Here is a 22,889-nt window from a genome sequence, read left to right as displayed (position 1 = left end):
GTCCAACGAGGGCAAGGCAAATACCATTTTGGTACGAATTTGGCTCTTTGAGCATTTGAAATTTTCTCATTTTGAGATTTTATTCCTTAGGATTTTTGTCCTCTTTGGGATCTTTTAAGATATCTTGACTGTGTCTAGGTCTGCATATAATCTGGATGCAACAGAAGGACAGCTAAGATATCCCCAAATGATTCAACAATATAAAGACCCGAAACCTCAGATGTTGGCTATCTATCAACGCAAGATTTAAGACCATAAAATCATACGTCGTTGGTATATTACCCACATGGTACATAGTTCGTTAGGTTTATATCACTTAGTATCTTTTATCATTTTGAGCGTCAAGCCTATCGACATATCGCAGTAGATCCTAGTCTTTTCAGCTATGGCACCTTACATGTGTTAGTCAAACCCTTTAACACGAACATTTATTTCACTTCCCATATCATGTAATTTCTCTTTTTGGCTTTTTCATTTTTCTAATGTTTTTGTATATTTCTCATTTTCTCCCCCTAAAGCAATACATATATATACATCAAACTCTTTTTGTATTTTTCTTTTTCTGAGTTTTCTCCCCTTAAACTCTATATCTATCTATATGTTCCTCTCCCCCCCCCCTTAAATTGTGCATAAATCTTGTAATTTTGCACAAATTTACCATTTACTAGACAAAGGACACTTTATATACAAAATAATGAACTAAGAATGAGAGAAAAAAAATATTTTTGCTTAACCGTTCTGTCATCAAATTGAAGACTAATCAATATTCAAATCAAAGTACTGAATTTAAACGGTACCTTTTGCTGATCTTATCTTACTTCTCTAATCTCCTCCAAAGGAAACATATCAGTTGTAAAAAAAAAATTTGAACTTTTTGCAACAGTGAAATGTTACCCGTTTTTATCTCTGGAACAACCGCTATCAACATTCCAGAGATTGTCAACAGCTCCTCCTTAGTTGTTCCTGAAAAGTAAGGAGATTAGTAAGACATGGGTACCCAGGCCATCGTGGTCCTGGGATTACCTGAAGCATCAAAATAAGACACTTCCTTTAAACATAAGTCCCCTTTAATTTCAAGAATCGGAGACGTAGCTGCTTTGGATTTGGGTTTCCAAATCTGTTTCGATTTCACAAACGTGTTTGTTGCCTTCGATTGAGCAACTTTAGCTGTTTCAGGTTTATTGGTTTTAGAAAAACGTTTTTGTTCCTGAGAAGCTTTGCATTTGTTTTTAGCAGCGTTCCAATTCCCATCAGAAGATATAACCTTCGGATTCACATTCTTCATTGCCTTAGGTAAAGATACCTTCATTGGCTTAGAATGGTATTTATACTTTGGTGTAACCCGCTGATTTTGCACACGATTGGGTACATAGGGACGATTTGTGCAGTTCCGAGCAATGTGACCAGCAATGCCGCAATTGAAGCATGTTTGTCTCTTCACGTAGAAGGCATTCTGATCAGCTTATGTAGCTCTTGCAGGCCCTGAAAGACAAATCGGTCTTTTTTGCTTTGGATGTGCCTGCACATTACTCTTAGACGAAGATGAATTTGGGTGCTTGTATTTGCTGTTTGCAAAAGTCTTGTTGCTCTGAGCACCATTCTTCGTCTTTTCTCCCTGATTGGAGCTTTTCTTCACCTTGTCACGAGCCTTACGAGATTGTGATTGTCCTTGATGAGCAGACTTCTTATATCCCTGATGTTGATCTACTCGTTTTGGCTCCTTTTGTGTGTTGTGAACCGGCTCACAAACATCAGTACAAGAGTGAGTATTAACGTTTTGTTGCCCGTTTGGGCAATGAACACAATTTCGAGCAATGTGTCCAGGAATTCCACAGTTGAAACATGTTTGTCGCTTCAATGTATGGAGATTCAAAGAGCTAGCAACAGTAGCCGATCTGGTTGGTTTAGATGAACGAGCTTGCTTTGATTTCTTTGCATGTGTTCCATGTGCCTTTTCTGAGTTCTTATGTACCTGTTGATCAGAACTAGCACAAGCATGAGATTCAGATGGATGATATTTTTCATCTTTTGTAATTTTATCAGGATCATTTTGAAAAGACGATTCAGTTTCTGTTTCAATTTCCTTTTCAGAAACATTTTCTTGTGACTGTTCATTGATTGTGATCACCTCTTCTTTTACAAAATCAGATCTAGTTTTAATTTCTGAAGATGCAGAAGTTTCATCAACACATGTTTCTTTAACATATGTATCATGTGAATCTTCTTGAGATTTGCTTTCAGCCACGATTTCCAATGGGGTCCCACTAGATTCAACATTAGGGACGTCCACTGAGACCGATTCAGAAGAAGAATCAGGACATTCTTGATTTTCTTGAGAAGAAGTTTCAGTGGTTTCACTGAATGTATCCTGAGGGACCTCACCTGTAACACAATCATCAACTGAAGAGTTAGAAACATCACAATCACAAGTATTAATTGAAAAACAATCATCACCACACTTATTGTTCAAGGATTCGACACAAACATCATCAGTTTTGCCCCAAACATCAGGCTCACTTGACGAAACATAAGCACAAAACGACTCAAACAAAGATCTACTAAAAGCAATATCAGATTCAGTTTGTTCAAAATAATTTTCAGAAATATTAGAATGAACAACTGGTTCACTCCCAAGAACATCTCCACACTTTACTTCATATACTTTATCTGCACATGAAGACGAAGTGTTAGGATCAATTGAGTTCCACTATGGATGAACTTATGTTTTGGTAGAAGATGCAGAAGTTATGTTTTGGTAGAAGTGTGGACCGTGGGAGGTTTGGGTTTTCAAACTAGTTCCACTACCTCACTTGTGTACCTTGTGTTTGAACACTCAAGTAGCTTGCTAGTCTTAAAGTAACATAACCCTGTCTAGCCTCCGACACTTAGTTAACTCTTTCCATGTTGTGTTGGCTCACCCGGTTAGGTCTTACTTGGCTACTTGATGATGTGTTAGTTAGTTGTTTATTTCTTTTCATTCATGACCATCCAAATCATCCTTGTGATGATTTGTGTATTGGTGAATCATACAATGAGGTTAATCCTCCATACTTGACTTACATGACAATCTATGAAACTCACGATGGACTTAGCTTAGGATTATTTTTATAACTATATAAATATATGTATATATACATATATGAACATGGCCGAATTTATGATGACAATCGGTTTATGATTATCCTTCATGATCTTAGGCTAACTTATCTATGATTCTAAGTCTCTTGTTGTTGATTCTAATGGGCAATCTAGGACCCATGAAATCACATACAACTTAGTGTCAAAATGAGTGCTTAGACTAGATATACTTTTATGCATACATAATTGTGTACTTGAATTCTAAATCTCGAATCTAACCACTCCATAAATGCCATATGACCCTACCTTCGATTCCGCATTCTCAAACAACTCGTCACTCACGGATAATCGGAAAGCTTTTGTAAAATTTTGAGTATACATGACCCTTTTTCCTTTTACACTTTTGGGTGCAATACGTTATACTATTTAAACATACGTCATCATACTTTATGCTTAAATCATACACACAAATAATCCAATCATACATGCTTAAATACGTGATACTTGATTTGTATACTTGGGTGATTCTTATGTGATTTACTTGTCATTAACTTTGTACGAGCCTCCTCTTAACATGTATAGAGCTATAGGAGTAACGCACCGCCCGTAGTCTTGTGGTTATGTTAAGTCTTTAATACTTGCGGTAATCAAAGGATGACTTGTAAAATTGTATGCCATGTTTACATTAATCTCGTTAACTATTTTTGTCAGGTGTATTGTTCAAACTCTTATACACACATGCTAATACTCAAAACTTGTATACTCGCCAATACTTTTGTATTGAACTATACTTTAAAACGTATTGCAGGAGTTTGATGATGATGATGCACGGAATCTGGTAGGATGCCTAAAAACACACCAAACTTTAATTCATGTTTATTAGTTTAGTCATTCGATAATTGTTGTAATTCATTTTGCTTTAAACTCAAGGTATTCTATTTCAAACAATGTACTTGATGTTAGCAATGAAATGAAAATGTTTATTAAATATTTTTCACCTTTAGTGTTATGAAGTCTCGAGTAATCTCGTTCGTCTCACTCCAATTTTTCCATCATCGATTGGGGTGTGACAGATTGGTATCAGAGCCATAACTATAGGGAATTAGGAAAATTGCCATGCTTTTGACCTAGTCTATAGTTAAGCACTATACTTGACTTATATGCTAAATTTTGAAACGTCTTTTATGTGATCATATTTATTTTCCTATTTCAAAATATATGCCTTTCCTAAGGCAACTTTACACGATTATGTTAAAAACATGAAAACACTCGTATTACACAAACGAGAAGAGTTCACCAAAATGGTGTGAAACCCACAATTTGGTGAAAGACTCTCAATCCGCATATTCATTTTGGCACGAAATTTCGGTATCAAGTTAGGAGAAATCCTTACCTCGATGGAAAATTTCCAATTCAAACTCTAGTGGACCCTCATCAACGTGTCAGAATTAACTTTCTTGACCCGACGAGTACTAACCACACTTAGGGTACAAGATTGTCAAGTTAGGGGTGAAACCCGCATCTTGTCAACTAGTCCCACTCCTCGACTTTCAAAATCCCGCCAAGTCTCGAACTTTCGATTGATTAGGGACATGTTGTAACCGGAATGGTGAATAAAATTTTGGCGAGAGTATTCTACCTATTAGGCCAATGCATGCTTCCCAAACTCAAAAGAACTTTCGACCACTTTGGTTAGTCAAAGTTCCGTTTCGGAACAATCCAAGTTTTAATCAAACCTCCCTTTTACTAGCATTAATTTTACGTTCATCACAATCCAAATTTTTCCTTTTCAAAATTCAAATTATTTTCACAATGGTTAAACACAAATCATACTAATCCTTTTCTTATACCTATACGTTATTTATATGCATGATTTCAGAACGCCACCAACAAGATTTACGCTACTTATAATCCCAAAATAGAGGCATATCATCAAGATAGGAGTGATTCCCTTACCTTGATGATTAGCTCCACTCCTTCCCTTATTAATACGACCTCACCAACGGGCGAGGGGTGATTCCCTTACCTCGGTGATCGTTACCAACTCTCTTTTTTAAAGAAACTTTATCATGCCAACCACACTATCAAGTCTTATACTTAAACCTTTTATCAATTGTCAAAGTTCTACTTATGCAAAAAATCTCAAATCTCATTGTTTTTATCAAATGCATTTCTTACCCTACAATCTATTTTATGTAAATCAGATGCACAAAATTCCTAATCACACCTTAAATGATTTATTACCCGATTTTCAAAATTTTATGAAATGCTACCTATTAACCTAACCTAATCAGTCTAATTAATCTCTTGCCCACGAACTTTATACTCGACCTAATCACTAAAACACGCTCATATTATACTATTATACTAAAGACGTTTTGTTCCCAATAGGTAACCAAGGAAATTTTCACTCGTATACATATAAAACTTATGGATGTCGCTTCGTCAACCCCAATTAGTTGGAAAAACATGATCGATCCATAGTCAACTTAACCAACAAATGCAAATAGCCTATCCATACACCCTCGAGACTTCGATTTCTAGCAGTAGATCCTAACTTAGAACTAGCTCTCCTACCAAAAAATCCATTAATACCTTAGAACAAGGATGAAACTCTTACAACCCTCATCTGTACTCGCAACCCAAGAAACTCGATACGAACCACACCTAGAGGAACTCTTAATATCCACGACTAGTAACTACCCATTAACCATGTTGCGAACACCAAAGAACCAAACCTATAGACACTTAGTCGAAATCTAACACCTTACCATCAAACTACCATTCAATCAACTTACCACAATCGTCGCTCAAACTCACTCCCTATACATACACTAGACATAGTAACCCTACACCTAAACGACTATACCAATGAAGTTCGACTATCTAAAGTTTATTTTGCTAAAATTTTATTCAAAACCAATTTTTTTCACGAGAAACATCGAAATACCGCTTTTCTTATTTTAAATACAGGATACTTTAAATGAAGCAAACTCACTGTTTTCAGAAATCTTTTCAGACACCGCTAATGCACAATTCTAAATCCAAACACGTGGGCAAGGAAACTTCATAAGACCAGACAATCTCTGACATACGTAACTCCCTTTCTTTTTGAAATAAAAGGTAGCATTTTCTTCTTACAAAACACATCTCACGTAACAAATGGATACTTTATATTTTCTTAACATTCACAAATATGATTTTCCACTCCCAACAAACTCAATCTATTTTGATTCAATAAACTCAACAATTTGCTCAAACAACTACACATGCATATCATCATACACGTTTTAATCAATAATTCTTGGAAAACTCACGCATATTATCATTACACTTCGTTTTTACACACTCATAATTTCAGGATCATTTTATATGCTTAAACTCGTTATGCTTAGATTTATACTATATACGCAATTGTCATCATTCATACTTATACTCATACATTCGCACCTATACGTGAGCATAACCCAAGTGGTTCTTTTACGTTGGTCTGTTACATACTTAAATAAACTCATACTTACATGCTTAATTTTCATACGCTATCACACGCACACATTCTCACATTTAATGTCTCTGCATACCCTGACCCATGCACTACTAATACAAACTATTTGGATCATGCAATGACCAATATAATCCACTACTTGCCACCCCGACTAGAATAACTTTAACGACATTCTCCCACTACAACATATTCTCATGAGTTTTAGCATTCATGTTTTGGTCACCTTTTCAATTCCATTTTGCAAGATATTTTAATATTAATGTTTCTCACATACTTTTAAATAGAACTATCATGTTTGTAGTAGTTCTAAATATCATAAACCGTCATGTTCTTTCTCTTCAACTTGCAAAACCTTACCTTTATATGTTATTCACTATTAAATTTGGTGCCTTTACCCATCATGTCTTGTCTAGGCTAACGTTACTATATTAAATTTGTCTACGCTAGCAAACCAAATGCACAACCAAAACACTCAATTGGACACTTGAATAGCTTAAATAGTTGATTCAATTATTTAAAAGCTAAAATTAGTGCGAACAGCTGGGTTAGGACCGGAAACCGTCAAAATTTCCTAAAACACTATACAAATACATAAGAACAAACTAGTTAAACAAAATCAGAAAACTCACATTGTTGTTGAAGATGCTATACTTTATTGTTGGTTTTATAGGCGCATGATAGTTAGTATGGGTGAGAAGCTCCAGTGGTGTGAAGCTCTGGTGGTGAGAATTCGTACGGAGTTGGACCGATGGAGAAAATTTTAGGATAAAGAGAGGGAAGACAAGGCTTTTGGGGAAGAAAGAGTACTGCCAGACGAGAGGAAATTATTGGTGCGTGTTGTTATTAGGGTCATTAGCGGCGAAAAGCACGGAAAAGTGCAATCCCTCAGATCCATCTCCTTATCAACTATCATATTTAACACTTGAAGGAGCACACCATCACTGGACGTTTGCGGCGACATGTCAAGTGTCGCCACTAAAAATGTTACCGCTAATGCTCACATTTCTTGTAGTGACATTAAGAATGATGGCCGTAGTTTCTAATACCTACGAAAATGAACTTTCAACATATACCGCATGGAAGTTCAATGTAAGTTATTCTAAAATGTACAATTACTCATATGATTTTCTGGTTATTAAAAATTAGTATTTAGAAGTCACTACTCAAGGAGGTAAGGGTGGTCATCACTCGTCACTCATCACTCACTCACAACTTTCAATTAAGTTCTGTTATGTCATCAAGCATTATTCCATCACTCACAACCTTTTTTTTTTTGGAAATGCCCATCACTCACCATCACACCCAACAATTTTCCCACAACCAACAATTTCCCTCAAACAATCAAAACAATCACGCGTTAAAAATATTACGCGTTTTATGTTTGACACGTGTTCCATTGGAGTGGCGGTGGTGTTTTGTACAAAATCACGCATTATACAAATTCATCAAGGACAAAAAGATAACCACCCTGGGTGGCCTAATACATTGTTATGTAATTACCTTTATGTATTTTAGATGGGTTTTAGTTTTAAATATATTTCTAAAATGCTATTCAGTGTTAAATACTTTTATACAATGTTATTCAGTTTTAAACGTATTTATACCTTGTTGTATACAATAGCATCCTTCTAGGACAATCCTATGAAAAAGGAGACTCAAGGATCCATGGGTATTCTGTTCTCACAACCATGGCTCTTATATCTCCCTCCAAGTGCTCTAATTTTTGGTTTTGTTCTTTTTAGAATTATTGTGCCATTAGCTACATTAAGGATGAAGATGCCTAATTTTTGGTGGCTAGCAGTGGCTGATCACTGTTAACTCGTGATGATGGTGTAATAGACTTTGCAAGAATAGATAATATGTGTGGAGATATGATAGGAAGTTTATTTGACTAATAAGGCTATCAAGTGATCTTGACCATCCATTTAGTTAATCAAAGTCTAAGATTAAATCAGAGAAATTGAAGTGAAGAAACGAGACGCGTGAGTTTGTTTAGGGTATTCTAGTCAATCCAAGTCAATAGTTTCTCTCTCCTCCAATTCCCCCCATTTTTTAAACGTTAATAACTCTTTTATACAACATTATTTTTTTATAAAAAATTCACCAAAAAAACGAGCGTTTTTTTATCTTTAAAACGAGTATACTATTGCTATATTTTCGAAATTTTTTTTCTAAAACCCAGTTGCGTAAAATGCAATGGAAAAAAACTCAGTTGCGTAAAACGCAATGGAAAAAAAACCTAAAAAATGACATTTTTCTAAACGTAATGCACCAAAACACAAAGAAATGTCTTATTTGTAAAACTCAATTGCCAGAAAACACAAAGAAATGTCTTATTTCTAAAACGCAATAGCCTAAAAACTCAAAAGAAAATGTATTTTCTAAAACGCAATGGACTAAAAACACATAAAAATATGTTTTACCTAAAACGCAATGCACCAAAAACACAAACAAATGTCTTATTTCTAAAACGCAATGGCCAGAAAACACTTAAAATGTCTGTTTTCTAAAACGCAATGACTGAAAACACATAAAAAATTGTTATACCTAAAACGCAATGCACCAAAAACACAAAAAAAAATGTCTTATTTGTAAAACGCAATGGCCAGAAAACACTTAAAAATGTCTCATTCTAAAACGCAATTGCCTAAAAAAACAAAAGAAAGTGTACTCTGTAAAACGCAATGGACTGAAAACACTTAAAAATGTATTTACTTAAATCGCAATGACTAAAAACACTTCAAGAATGTGTTTTTCTAAAACGCAATGGCCAGAAAACACATAAAAATGTTTTAGTTCTAAAACGCAATTGCCTAAAAACACCAAAGAAAGTGTTCTCTTTAAAACGCATTGAACCATGACAATAGTTTTGTCTGTGCTATGAATTGTCTGTGCTGTGAATTGTCTGAACCAATGCAGTTTACGAATGCAGTTTTCCAGAGCCAATTTACAGAAAATTAAATTTTCTGATGCATTTTTATTAAAACAATTTAATCGAAAAAAAATTCCAAAGCCAATTTACAGAAAATTAAATTTTCCAAAGCTCAACCCCAGCCAGGGGCTCTGCCCCTTAGACCCCGCCAGGGGCTGCCGCCCCTGGGACCCCGCTACCAGGGGCGCTGCCCACGGACCCCCGCCAAGAGCATAAAACGCAATAACTAAATTAAAAACCCAAATCGTAAAAATGAAATTAAAGAATTTCTTACATGGATCGAAGTGATTTCTTCAACAATTGACGAATTTTGAATGATTGAAACACTTATCAGCGTTCGAATCGAACGGATCGAGTGATTATCTTCAAAATCACCGGAAAAAACGAGATTTTGTATGAAATTAAACTGGATTTTTTTCAAAAATGATGAAGAACACATTGATCGTGTGTTTGAATAATTGATTGGTGACGAAAATCGCACTATAATGTAGTGATTATTGAAATAGAAAGTGAATAAATGGTTGAAGATGGTGGTTTTTGAAAATGATGGGTTTTTAAGTTACTGGGTTTTGAAAAGGAAGAAAAAATGATAAGATTGACTAAAATACCCTTCCCCTTTATTTTAAATTTTACCACATGTCCTAATCATATTGCTTTCTATCATTTCTAGCCAAAATAAACTTTTTATTTCATCCCCACCCTAAATAATATATGAACAAAACCATGCAATATGGACACAAGAGAGAATGAAATCCCAGGTCGGCTATGATCCGATCCAGCCGTAATTGCCGAATATATAATCCTTAACTTCTTCGTTTTCACCAACCAGTAATCCAAGATAATATTCCTGTTGGAACCAAAGTATCCAAATCTTATCACACTTTCCTTCTATAAGCTAGTAAAAGACAAATACAATCATTATAAATAGTACTTAATCAACTAGCCGTTCCAAACTACTTATTCGACACCGAAATGGGTTCAGATGCTTATATTCAGCTTCCTGTGATCGATTTTTCGGTGCTAGATAGCCAGAATCCAGACCTTGGTGTCTATGATTCCATCAAAACCCAAGTTCTTGAATCTCTTCAGGAGTATGGTTGCTTCCACGCATCCATAGGTGGAGTTTCACCTGACCTTCAAAATTCCGTATATAGTGCAATAGAGAACCTTTTTAATCTCCCGACTGAAACCAAGTCCAAAAACACCTCAACAAAGATGTTTTACGGGTATATCGGAAATTCGCCACAACTCCCGTTGTATGAAAGCATGGGTATCGATGATCCTTACATCCCAGAACAAGTCCAAAAGTTCACCAATCTCATGTGGCCTCAAGGCAACCCTCAAGTTAGGTAAGGTTTCATATAGTTTACTTCATTGAACCTTGATAATAAACGTTATTGGGCTTTACTATCAACGTTTCTTTAATAACTTGTGCTTCTTATATTTTTTACAAAAAATCTGAATACGTAGTTTAATTTTTTTTTCTTCACATTCTTATATAAATTTTATTGAAAACGGATACGTATTCCTTTTTGTGTGGTAGCAATGACATCCATATGTATGTGAAGAAGCTTTGGGAATTAAATGTGATGACCAAGAAGATGGTTTTCGAAATCTTGAATTTGGAAATGTATTTGCACGAACACATCGAACTAACAAATTATGTGCTTAAGCTCATGAAATATCGAGTGCCCGAACCAAATGAATCCAATCTAGGATTGCACACTCATGCAGATGCTGGTGTAATGACGATTTTGCATCAAAATGATGTTGAAGGGCTAGAGATTCTGACGAAAGACGATGAATGGCTAAAAGTAAAGCTTTCGCCTAACTTGTTCATAGTCATGGCCGGGGAGACATTAAACGTAAGTAACATGTGGTAAACTACAAAACAAAATAAGATGAAGGTGTTGATTATTAGAAGGTTAAGTAACCGCTACATCGAAGATAAGGAGGTGATCGGTATTTAATTAGGTTTAAATGATGGAGAATTAAACTTCAAACTTTCACTTTATAACCAATATATCATATCGTCTTAACATATCGCATCTTAATATCTTGCGTATTAAATTTCAATTTTCACTTTATAATCTAATATATCATACCATCTTAATATCTCGCGTCTTAACATGGTCTTCATATCACATCTTAATATCACGTGAAAATTACTTTTTATCTTAAAGAGTTGTATTTTGATAATAATAATAATAATAATAATAATAATAATAATAATAATAATAATAATAATAATAATAATAATAATAATAATAATAATAGACAGACTTTATTAAATTTCAATATATTAAATTGGTAGTTGAATCAGTGTCTTGGTCATTGTGTTAAATTTGTTTTAACATGACTATGAATATACAATTTTGTCTATCTAAAATTGTATTGGATAGTGGTATAGATATATTGATTTTGTGGATTCCGTCCGTAATTTTCCTAACCAATTTTGAATATATATATATATATATATGTATATATATATATATATATATATATATATGTATATATATAGGGATAAGATCAAATTAAAAGTTTATTTTGCCTAAGTAGGATAAGAAGAAATCTTAATATTCATTTTTCAAATCAGTAGTTAAGATAAAAGTGTAGGAGAAAGAAGAGTGTAAGGGGTATCTTGGGAAAATCATATTTATGAAATTTCTTTCTCCACATGCAAGGCACATGCATATTTCACCACCATTTTTTAAACGTTCATAACTTTTTTATACTACAGTATTTTTTCAAAAAAATTTCACCGTAAAATCGAGATTCTTTTTATCTTTATTTTGAGTACCATATTGCTATATAAAATATGAATACTAAAAAAACCCACTAAAATGTGTTGTATTTCTATGTTATATAACATTTTTTTTGCTGGATTTTTGTACTATATTTTTATGCTAAATTTTTTGTGCTGGATTTTTTTGTCTTGATTTTTTTTTCTCAATTTTTTTGTGCTGGATTTTTTTGTACTATATTTTTTTGCTGAATTTTTTCGTGCTATATTTTTTGTACTAGATTTTTTGTGCTATATTTTTTTTACTACAATTTTTTATGCTATATTTTTTTGTACTACAATTTTTTGTGCTATATTTTTTTGTTGTATTTTTGATAAACAAAAGGGGTGGCACATGTCATTTTCACTCCTATTTATAAGGACCAACATGCCCTTCATTCTTACTTTTTAGGAGTGCCACATGTCATCATCACATTCCTTCTTAGGCTACCTATGCAAAATCCACTTTTTAGTTGATCCTTCCCATGTATGTATATATATATATATATATATAGAGAGAGAGAGAGAGGAAGGTTAACGTACATCATGTACGACATGTAATTACGCACGTTCATTTTAAAACCGCACACGATATAAGTAAAAAATCCAAAATCAGGCATGTTGAAACACAATAATCACGCATGTTGAAACACAATAATCACGCATATTGAAAACATTAATCACGCATGTTACACAACAAATCACGCATGTTGTTGTACGTGAAGTACGTTAAACCGTAATGTACAATATACTTTATATATATATATATATATATATATATATATATATATATATATATATATATAGGGGACCGCTAGAATGAGAACTACCTCGAGTTATAAGAACCGCGAGAACCACACCGTACGGGGCGAGGTGACCAAAATTTTTTTTCAAAAATGTAGATGCATGTATTATAAACACATTCGTAAAAAAAAAATTTAAAAAAAATGTCGTGCGTGTAGTTTTTTACACCACAAGTTTGTGGTTTACGAGTTCCGTAAATTTACGGAACTCCTAAACCACAAACTTGTGGTGTAAAAAACTACACGCACGGCATTTTTTTTTAACGAATGTGTTTATAATACATGCATCTACGTTTTTGAAAAAAAAAATTGGTCCACCTCGACCCGGATCAAGTAGTTCTCGCGGTTCTTACAACTCGAGGTGGTTCTCATTCTAGCAGCCCCCTATATATATATATATATATATATATATATGTATATATATATATATATATATATATATATATATATATATATATATATATATATATATATATATATATATACGGGAAGGTTCAAATGAAAAACCACTAGTTATTGTGAAAACTCGAAAACCAATTAAAAAAGCCAAAAAATAAACCAATTTTTTTATACCAATTTTTGCAGGTTTTTTTATATAAAAAAAAATTCAAAAAAAAAAAAAATTTTGTTGTGCACATGTGTAATACTACACATGTGTAGTATTACACATGTACATGTGTAGTATTACACATGTGTACTACAAAAAAATATTTTTTTTGATAAAAAGTATTTTTTTTATATATAAAAACCTGCGATTTTATAAAAAAAAAATTGAAAAAAAAAATTTGGTGTGTTTTTTAGGTTTTTTTAGTTAGTTTTCGAGTTTTCGTAATAAAAGTGATTTTCATTTGAAACATCCCCTATATATATATATATGTATATATATATATATATATATGTATATATATATATATATATATATATATATATATAGGGTGCTGCTAGAATGAGAACCACCTCGAGTTGTAAGAACCGCGAGAACTACACCCCACAGGTGGACGTTCACCATGATTTTTTTTTTTACAACTAGATGTGTGCATTATAAACACAGACGTAAAAAAAAAAATTTAAACGCCGCGGCCGAGGGTGTAGTTTTTTACACCACAAGTTTGGTGTTTTTAATTTTTTTTCTTTTTTCTTTTTTTTTCACTAAACTTGTGGTGTAAAAAACTACCCCCTCGGCCGCGGCGTTTAAAATTTTTTTTACGGCTGTGTTTATAATACACACATCTAGTTGTAAAAAAAAAATCATGGTGAACGCCCACCCGTGGGGTGTAGTTCTCGCGGTTCTTACAACTCGGGGTGGTTTTCATTCTAGCGGCTCCCTATATATATATATATATATATATATATATATGGATTTTGTGGATTCCGTCCTTAATTTACCTAAAGAATTTTGAAAAACTAGTTTTTCTTTTCTTTTAGATTTCGTGGAATTCATTGGTAATATCTGCGCGGTGATACGCTTATTTCTTTTAGATTTCGTGGAACTAAAACCTTTGTGAAACATAGTTACTTAAGCTTAACGATACGTGCATATGCAGGTATGGCTGAACGGGCGATTGCATGTGCCACTTCATAGAGTTGTGATGAGAGAAAACAAGACTAGATTTACCTTGGCACTTTTTGAACTACCAAAACATGGGAACACCTTAAAAGCCATTGAAAAAATGGTGGATGATGAACACCCGTTACTTTTCAATCCATTTAAATACGATGATTTCATCAAATTCCACATTAGTGGAGGTCAGGGCATAGAGAACTATGCCGTTAAGGCATATTGTGGTGTTTCCCACTGAAAATGTTTTCCAAAATTTTCCCAGTTGACATGGTTGAGTACTTGAGTTGATATGGTTGTATAATTCTTTTCTTGTCCATAATGTGACATCATATAAATAATCTTCAAAGGGGTGTCATGATAAGAAGGTTGTTACTAGTTTGTATGAAGATTTGTGTATGCAATAAATTTATGCTATATTATAATCCATATTGGAGGATATCTTTGGTAATTTACAACTTTTAAGACATGTACAACTGATTAAATCAATTTGTACAAGCAACTTAAACATGAGTGTCTTAAAGGTGTTGATATCATAAACCTTAAAGCAACATCGCCTGTTTTCATTTCCCCATCACCAATTTCATCAACTCTCCTACCAAAAATTCTGAGGGAGCGTTTGGTTCGCAGTAATTAAATGGAATTTAATAGAATTGGAATTTGAATTCTATCTCTTAAGATGCTTGGTTCACAGAATTTGATGAAATTAAAATACCAATTCCAATCTTTATGTGTTTGATTGACAATGGAATTGGAATTGTAATTAGACATGAATTCCTTCAAATTCCTTTAATTAAAGGAATTCAAAATCCTTCCTGTATGTGAAGGAATTAAAGTAAATTCATTGGAATGTTCGACCGTTTCGACCCGAACCGTTCCAACCCATACCGTTTCGACTCATTCTGGTTTCGATCTGAACCGTTTCGACCCATACCGTTTTGACACGAATAGTTTCGACCAGTACCGTTTCGAACCGAACCGTACCATAAACGTTTCGACGCGAACCATTTTGACCCGTACCATTTCGACCCGTATCGTTTCAACCCATACCGTTTTGAATCGAACCGTTTCGACACGTACCATTTCAACGCGAACCGTTTCGACCCGTATCGTTTCGACACGTACCATTTCAACACGAACCGTTTCGACTCGTACCGTTTTAAACCCGAACAGTTTCGACGCGAACCGTTTCGACTCGTACCGTTTCGACGCGAACCGTTTCGATCCGAACCGTTCCGACGCGAACCGTTTCGACCAGTACCGTTTCGAATCGAATCGAACCATTTTGACTCGTACCGTTTCGACCCGAACTGATGGTTGCGGGTGCCGGGGTGATGGATTACAATTCATTTGACAACCAAATACAACAAAAACGGAATTGAGATTCCAATTCCAACAATTTCCAATTCCAATTGGAAAGTTTAAATTCCAAATCCAATTCCTTCAAATTCTAATTCCTATACTAATTCTAATTCCAATTCCAAATCATTCTGCTAACAGTGTTTCATAAATCACTAAATCACTATGTTTCATAAATCATTATTCAAGTGGAAGATGCATGGACAGAGCATGAGTCGAAGCAGGTCACACACGGAGCATATCTGACAATCGAAATGGATACATCCAGGTCAAGAAACAGGGCTTGAAAGTAGTGGTTTCGTTCTCGATCTGACAATGGGCATTAAAGGAAGATAGAGAAAGAAGGGACACGGGCCGTGCCACATGGACACGGGGCCGTGTGGAGGGACAAAATTCACATATAAATAGAGGGGCTTGGTTCACTTCCAACCCATCCTTGGCAGCCCTCTCTCTCACTTACCACCACTTGACAACCACTCCAACACCATCATCCACCACCTTTATGCTAGATATTGTCGTACTATATTTTTTGTTGTATATTTTAAGAAAATAAAAGGGTGACAGTTTGTGTTTTATTACCAAAATGCATTTCCATCCTAATTATAAGAATAGCAACATGTCATCTCCACAATCATTCTTAGAGCTACTTAGGCAAACACTGCAAGGGTTTGCATGGTTCGGTCGTTTTGGTTATTATTCTCAACCAAAACCGAAACCGAAGTCATCAGCTAGTTTATTTTAATAATCAATTGGTTTTCGGTTAATCAACTTGAGTTATTTGCTATGATTGATAGCTTTTAATTCAATTTGTTTAATTTCAGTTAATAGCCAAAATCCTACTCGGGCTAAAACTTTTTCTTAGAAATACATGAATTTCATGTATAAATATGTAGGACCGGTTTTGACGCCGTTCGATTGCGTAACGAACGTTCGACGTGCGGAATCCGTGAATGTGCGTGACCAAACACACAATAACGTACTAGAACCGTGATTTTATTGATGAAGATGACGTGTACAAGCAAAAATCACGTGGAGAGACTTTCTCTCTCTAGACTTTCTCTCTTTAGACTTGAATCACCAAAATATTTATAGGCCAAGGTTACAATGAGAAGTCTTATTATTTACACAATTGCCACCTTACCTTTACTATCTAAATATAACAATAAAAGCCTAGATTACTTCTGTTTCAGCTACGAAATAGATTGACGGAGGCGATAGACATTTATGCACTAACAAAATACATGATATTAATGTATAAACAAATGAAATGGAAGTATAAATACATGAAATTGAGATATAAAATATGGAATACATGAACCAGAGATATAAAGCTAGAAATAGATGAAAATATGAACCGTTCGGTTCGGTTAATTTTGGTTAAATGGGGGTACAAAAAAACCGATAACCGGTTTTTGGTTAATTTGGTTTTCGGTTAATTTGTTTTTACTTGGGCCCGCATAAGGGTCTGTTTGGTATGGCGTAATGGAATAGATATGGAAATGTAATGGACGAGGTAATGGAATGGACAAAGGAATGAAATGGATCATTACATTCCATAGTCTTGTTTGTTTATCATGCAGGAAAGGAATAAATCATTAAATTGTGTTGTTTGATAGGTAAGAAAAAAGGAGTGAATTAAATCGGCGAAGGGTGGTGGCGGTGATCGGTGGCGGCGGCAGCAATAGGTGGCGGTGGTCGGTGGTAGCAGTGGTGGGTGGCGGTGGTCGGTGGGTGACGGTTGTTAGCGGTGGCGGCAGCGATGGTCGGGGTTGGCGGTGTTCTGCGGTGGCAGGTGGCGGTGATGGTGGTGGCGACGACGGTGGGTGGTGGTGGTTGACGGTAGCGGGTGGTCGCCGCGGAGGATGGTGGTGGTGGTCGGCGGAGGGTGACGGTAGTGGTCGGGGTGGCGGTTATCGATGGTTGCGGGTGGTTGCGATGGTGGTGGTGACGACGGTGGGTGGTGGTGGTCGACAGCAGCGGCCAGCGGGAGGTGGCCGGCGGAGGATGGCGGTAGTGGTCGGGTCGGTGGTGGCGGGTGGCCGCGATGGTGGTCGATGGTGGTGGCGACAGGTAGTGGTGGCGGCGACGACGATGGGTGGTGGTGGTCGACGGTAGCGGGTAGTGGCAGGGGAGGATGGTGGTGATGGTCGGCGGAGGGTGGCGGTAGTGGTTGGGGTAGCGGTGGTTTGCAACGGCGGGCGGTGGTGGTGGCGGAGGACGGTGGCGGTGGTTGGTAGATGGTGGTGGTGGTGTTGGTGTTAGATGGTGGAGGTGATGGGCGGTGTTTGTGACGTAGGCTGAGAGAGCGAATGGAATGGAAAAAAAACAGGGGGAGTGAATGAAATGAATTTGAGGAAATGGAATGACTTATGTAATGGGTGATTCCATTACGTTGACCAACCAAACACACTTTTTTTTTTCATTCCCTCGTAATTAAGTTCATTCCATTCCACCTCTCATTCCTGTATATCAATCACTAGCTATATCAATCACTAGCTAAAATGGTGTATGGTTAAAATCGTTTATTATTTTTAGCATCGTTGATCTGATCACAAATCATAATCAACCGGTAGCTTTGCTAAAAGTTTATCTTGCTTCAATTTTCTTGAGAAATAGTCAATTCTTATTTTATTAATCATAACCTGACAGCTAGGATTAGGAAAAAACTACTTCAATTATTTTCTTTTTGAGTCATTCTTGTTATAATATTGACAGGTATGATTAATTATTTTAATATCTTAACATTTCTTTTTGAGGCATTCTTGTTATAATATTGACAGGTATGATTAATTATTTTAATATCTTAACATATTTTAATAAACATAAGTTATTATTTTGAGTAAATAATAAACAAATAAACTTATTTTGAGTAAACAATAAACAAAACAAATAAACATTATATATGCATGAGGCTACAAGGAGCATATATTTATAGTCAGGGCCGGCAAGCTTGTCCCCAGCAGGCGTAAAAGTCGAGTGCAAAATGTCCGAGGCAAGTTTCTTGTTTTCCTACGTCTTTTGCGTAATGCCCAAGGATCCGATGCCTTAACGTAAATATTACTGAATGGATTATAAATAATTAATTAATTTTTGAGATAAAGTTGTTTAAGGCGCTTAAGTAATATATACCTTTTTGCAACATTCAATTCCTTCTATATGTTTAACCTAACTTATCACTTGCTTTCAACTAATTAACTAACATGGTGTATGAATTCCTTTGGTAAAATAATATAAAACTATAGAAAAAATCACAAAATGGAAAATGACAAAAGTAGATATAAAAACTAAAGAGTTAATTTTTTGGTTGGTTCATATGCTTTGCAGATATTGCACTATTGGTCCTTATCATTTTATGGGTATGCTTGGCAAAAGTAGCTGATGGTTTTGGTGGTTGTAAACTGGTTGCTAGTAGCTGTTAGATGATAGATGATAGCTGGTAGCTGTAGCTTTTTAGATATATTTGGTGTTTAACAAAGTAGTTGGAGCTTTTAATTAAATGTGTAAAATGACCAAAATGGACATAACTCATCATCATCATCATACTCAGTAAATCCCACCAATAGCAAAGCTAAGGTAGGGTCTGAGAAGGGTAGATGTAGACAGTCTTACATCTACCCCGTAGGAATAGAGAGGCTGCTTCTAGTGAGACCTCCGCTCGATTGTAGTTTTGTATATAGCCATCGACCTAAGACACATAACACTCAAACAATCGGGACAGAGACTGATTGATGCATGTACCCCTGTGTCTTTCGGCTATTAATGCCACCACATGATGCATGATTAACCATCCACCGCTTTTAACGTTATTTTCACAAAATTAGTAAAATAACGTTAAAGTCAGTACCATTTCACTTTTGCCCCCCCCCCTCCGAGTGCCCACACATATATACATTATATGTGCACACTGCAAGCGGGGCAGCAAAATCGACATAACTAAAAATTTAAAAAGTTTGTGCATTAAAAAGTTCATTATACTTAGAGGTTAAAATAGTCATTTTTCCCTAAAAGCTTGTAGCTCCTTCTAAACGCTACTACGTTCAACCAAAATCTTCAAGCTCCTAACCTAAAAGCTTTAAGCTTCTTCAACCAAACAAATATTTTTATTGAGTAGACACTTTTTCTTAAAAGATTAAAGTTAGAAGCTCCTAAAAGCTCATTGGTTGTAAATTTATAACTTAGGTGGTCCCTGATGGTGGATAACATTAAAATTTGGGTAAATTACAGTTTTCGTCCTTTATGTTTGTTTTGAATTGCAATGGATGCCCTTTAACTTCAATAATTACAGTCACAATCTTTTATTTGTAAAACCCGTTACATCCTACGTCCTTTAACACTAACTTGGTTAAAATGCTCAGTTAAATCTATCTATATAAGGGCAGTTTAGTCTTTTTACTTAATTATTTACAGTATTTAATAACTTATTATGAAAATAAATTACAACTCTCTCCCCCCTCTCTCTTTCTCTAAAAGCTTACAATCACATCCAAAATTCATCACAATCTGATCAATTTCTCCTGCAAAGTAAAGATGTTATATTCATTTGAGATACAAATATATCAACAAGTAGTTTCCCATGTTGACCATTGTCCACAACAATACATCCATTTTTATAAATAAACTCTGCAACCATTTCCCTGCAATACATTTAACCATCACTTTTCACACATACTGTCTTTTTTCAACAGATCAATACATACATTTTTCACATATGAAAAGAAATAAGATCTAAAACAAATATTTTAAGTTTGCATATATCAATCAACAGACATATCTCTGGAATAACAAATGTTGATCTACTTTCTTGGTGAGTAATTTGACTTCTTGAACAACATGTATCCCCCAACCAGATCTGAGATCTGGAGCATACATATGTCCAATCACCGCATCGACATCTTTTCTATCAGATCCAAGACCTTCCAAAAGAATCAGATCTCAGATCTGACCAAAACCACCATCCTCATGGCTCTAACTCGTCGGAGCTCCGGTCTCCTAAAACCTCTCTCCTCCGCATCCTCCGTCTCCTTCTTCCACCGCTGCCTGTTCTCCACCGAAGCCACCACAACAATCACAGTTGAAACCAGCGTCCCGTTCACCGGCCACAACTGCGAACCTCCGTTGAGATATGAGTCTGATCCGAGGGGGTTGTCATCAGTTACTTGCTTTAAATTTCTTGGTACAAAATGGTGGTGGTTGGATTAGGATGGTGGAGTTGATGGTAGATGATGGCAGGGGATGAGGATGAAATAAAGATTTTTATCTCTTTCTCTCACTATATGTATGTAATTATGTATTAAATGTTTTGTTTATTATATATTTTTAATAAATGGGTAAAAATACAATTATACCCTCATGTACAACTCACATGACTAGGTTTAACCATGAAAAGTAACCTGGTTAGTGCTAAAGGACCTAGGGTGTAATGAATTTACAAATAAAGGATTATGACTGTAATTATTGAAATTAAAGGGCATCCATTGCAATCCACTACAAACATAAAGGACGAAAACTGTCCATTTTACCAGTACTAAAAAATAATAAAACTAAAAGAAAATTTGAAACACTTTATAGAATTGTGGGACCAGCAAACCCTAACTTACACTCAACTCCTTACCTGCATACCGGTCACCGTCGTAGGCCATCGAGCACTACTAGAGAAATGACATTTTCCAACGAAGATTTCCAACAGAAAAATGCGTTGCAAATTTTCAACATTTTAAAGCATTTCTGACGACTAAAAAAATCCCTAATTATTGGAACAAATTTACGACGTAATAGTAACAAAAAAAAAAAAAAAACACCATATTTTTGTCACAATTTTGTGGCAAATTTGTAGATTTTTTTAAATTATAGACTTATTTGGTTTATCATTATCAATCACAAACATTTATACTACTTTACTACGCAACTCTAACGAGAACTGTTGGAACCTGAAGATTTATACATGTAGGTTTGCGTAGTTTAAGGGTTGTTTTATGTATTTGTTTAGTTAACATGTTTGGGCCGATTTTATAAGGGATGGGTTAGCCTACTATTTGTCGCAATGGGCCTAGGGTTCGGCCTAGGTATTTTGTATTTAAACAAATCTCAACCTTCTGGTTGAGGTTGTTAGTTGGTTTTATTGGTCGCGACACAAGGGAACCGAGTGGGGTTAAGAGTCTTGTATCAGTCATCGTTTAGCTTTGAATGCAAGATCTCTGGTTTGTGTTTAATCATATTATTGTTCACTTATTTGTTAATTTGTTCTTGAATCAACTTGTGATTGTATTCCGCACCTTCACAAGTTAAGATCGATATCATTGAAGGATCCTAAACGGGTTTTACAATTGGTATCAGAGCCAAGAAACCATTCTTGGTTCGGTTTTGATATCAATCGGATTCAAGAACATCAGTTGCTACTAATCCGGTTTTGGTGTTTGTTTTGCAGTGATATTTATTAAACATTCAAACTGTTCTTCGTGTAAATCATTGAAAGATATCGCTGATTGTGGTTTGTGTGATTTCAGGATATTGTTAGCTGATTTCTCGGGAGTTGGTGATCAAAGAAAATTCAAAGATTGCGATATCTTTGAATTTTTGAAAAGTGCTGAAAATCCGGGATTACGAGTCAACAGTGTTTATCTCATATCTATTTTGCAGGTTTCGACTCGCAACCATTAGCAGTCTCGGCTTGTACTGTTCCAGTCTCGACTCGCAACCGTTAATTGTCTCGACTAGTCCTGCTCTAGTCTCGACTCGCAACCATCAACAGTCTCGATTTGTTTTGCTCTGGTCTCGACTCGCAACCATCGCTGTCTCGACTTGTGTGGATTTGGTCTCGACTCGCAACCAACTAGGTCTCGAGTTGTCTGATTCTTGTTCTCGACTCGCAATTG

At 35.3% G+C, this 22,889-nt stretch overlaps 1 protein-coding gene across 1 annotated transcript; it reads left to right on the top strand.

The window, feature by feature from the left end:
- Positions 1-10,355: 10,355 nt before the first annotated feature.
- Positions 10,356-15,065, top strand: LOC110882574 (probable 2-oxoglutarate-dependent dioxygenase AOP1). Its single transcript, XM_022130562.2, has 3 exons — positions 10,356-10,864; positions 11,059-11,380; positions 14,645-15,065. Exons 1-3 carry the CDS (start codon positions 10,488-10,490, stop codon positions 14,897-14,899), a joined length of 954 nt encoding a protein of 317 aa, XP_021986254.1. The 5' UTR covers positions 10,356-10,487; the 3' UTR covers positions 14,900-15,065.
- The last annotated feature ends 7,824 nt before the right edge of the window (positions 15,066-22,889 follow it).

The sequence above is a fragment of the Helianthus annuus genome, chromosome 10 (genome assembly GCF_002127325.2).
Source record: "Helianthus annuus cultivar XRQ/B chromosome 10, HanXRQr2.0-SUNRISE, whole genome shotgun sequence".
Taxonomy (NCBI): Eukaryota; Viridiplantae; Streptophyta; class Magnoliopsida; order Asterales; family Asteraceae; genus Helianthus; species Helianthus annuus.
This window is presented reverse-complemented; position numbering and strand designations above follow the sequence as displayed.

Coding starts and splice junctions, on each gene's coding strand:
- LOC110882574 (XM_022130562.2), top strand. CDS start 10,488: ATGGGTTCAGATGCTTATATTCAGCTTCCTGTGATCGATTTTTCGGTG. Junction 10,865..11,058: donor CAAGGCAACCCTCAAGTTAG/GTAAGGTTTCAT, acceptor TTTGTGTGGTAG/CAATGACATCCATATGTATG. Junction 11,381..14,644: donor TGGCCGGGGAGACATTAAAC/GTAAGTAACATG, acceptor GTGCATATGCAG/GTATGGCTGAACGGGCGATT.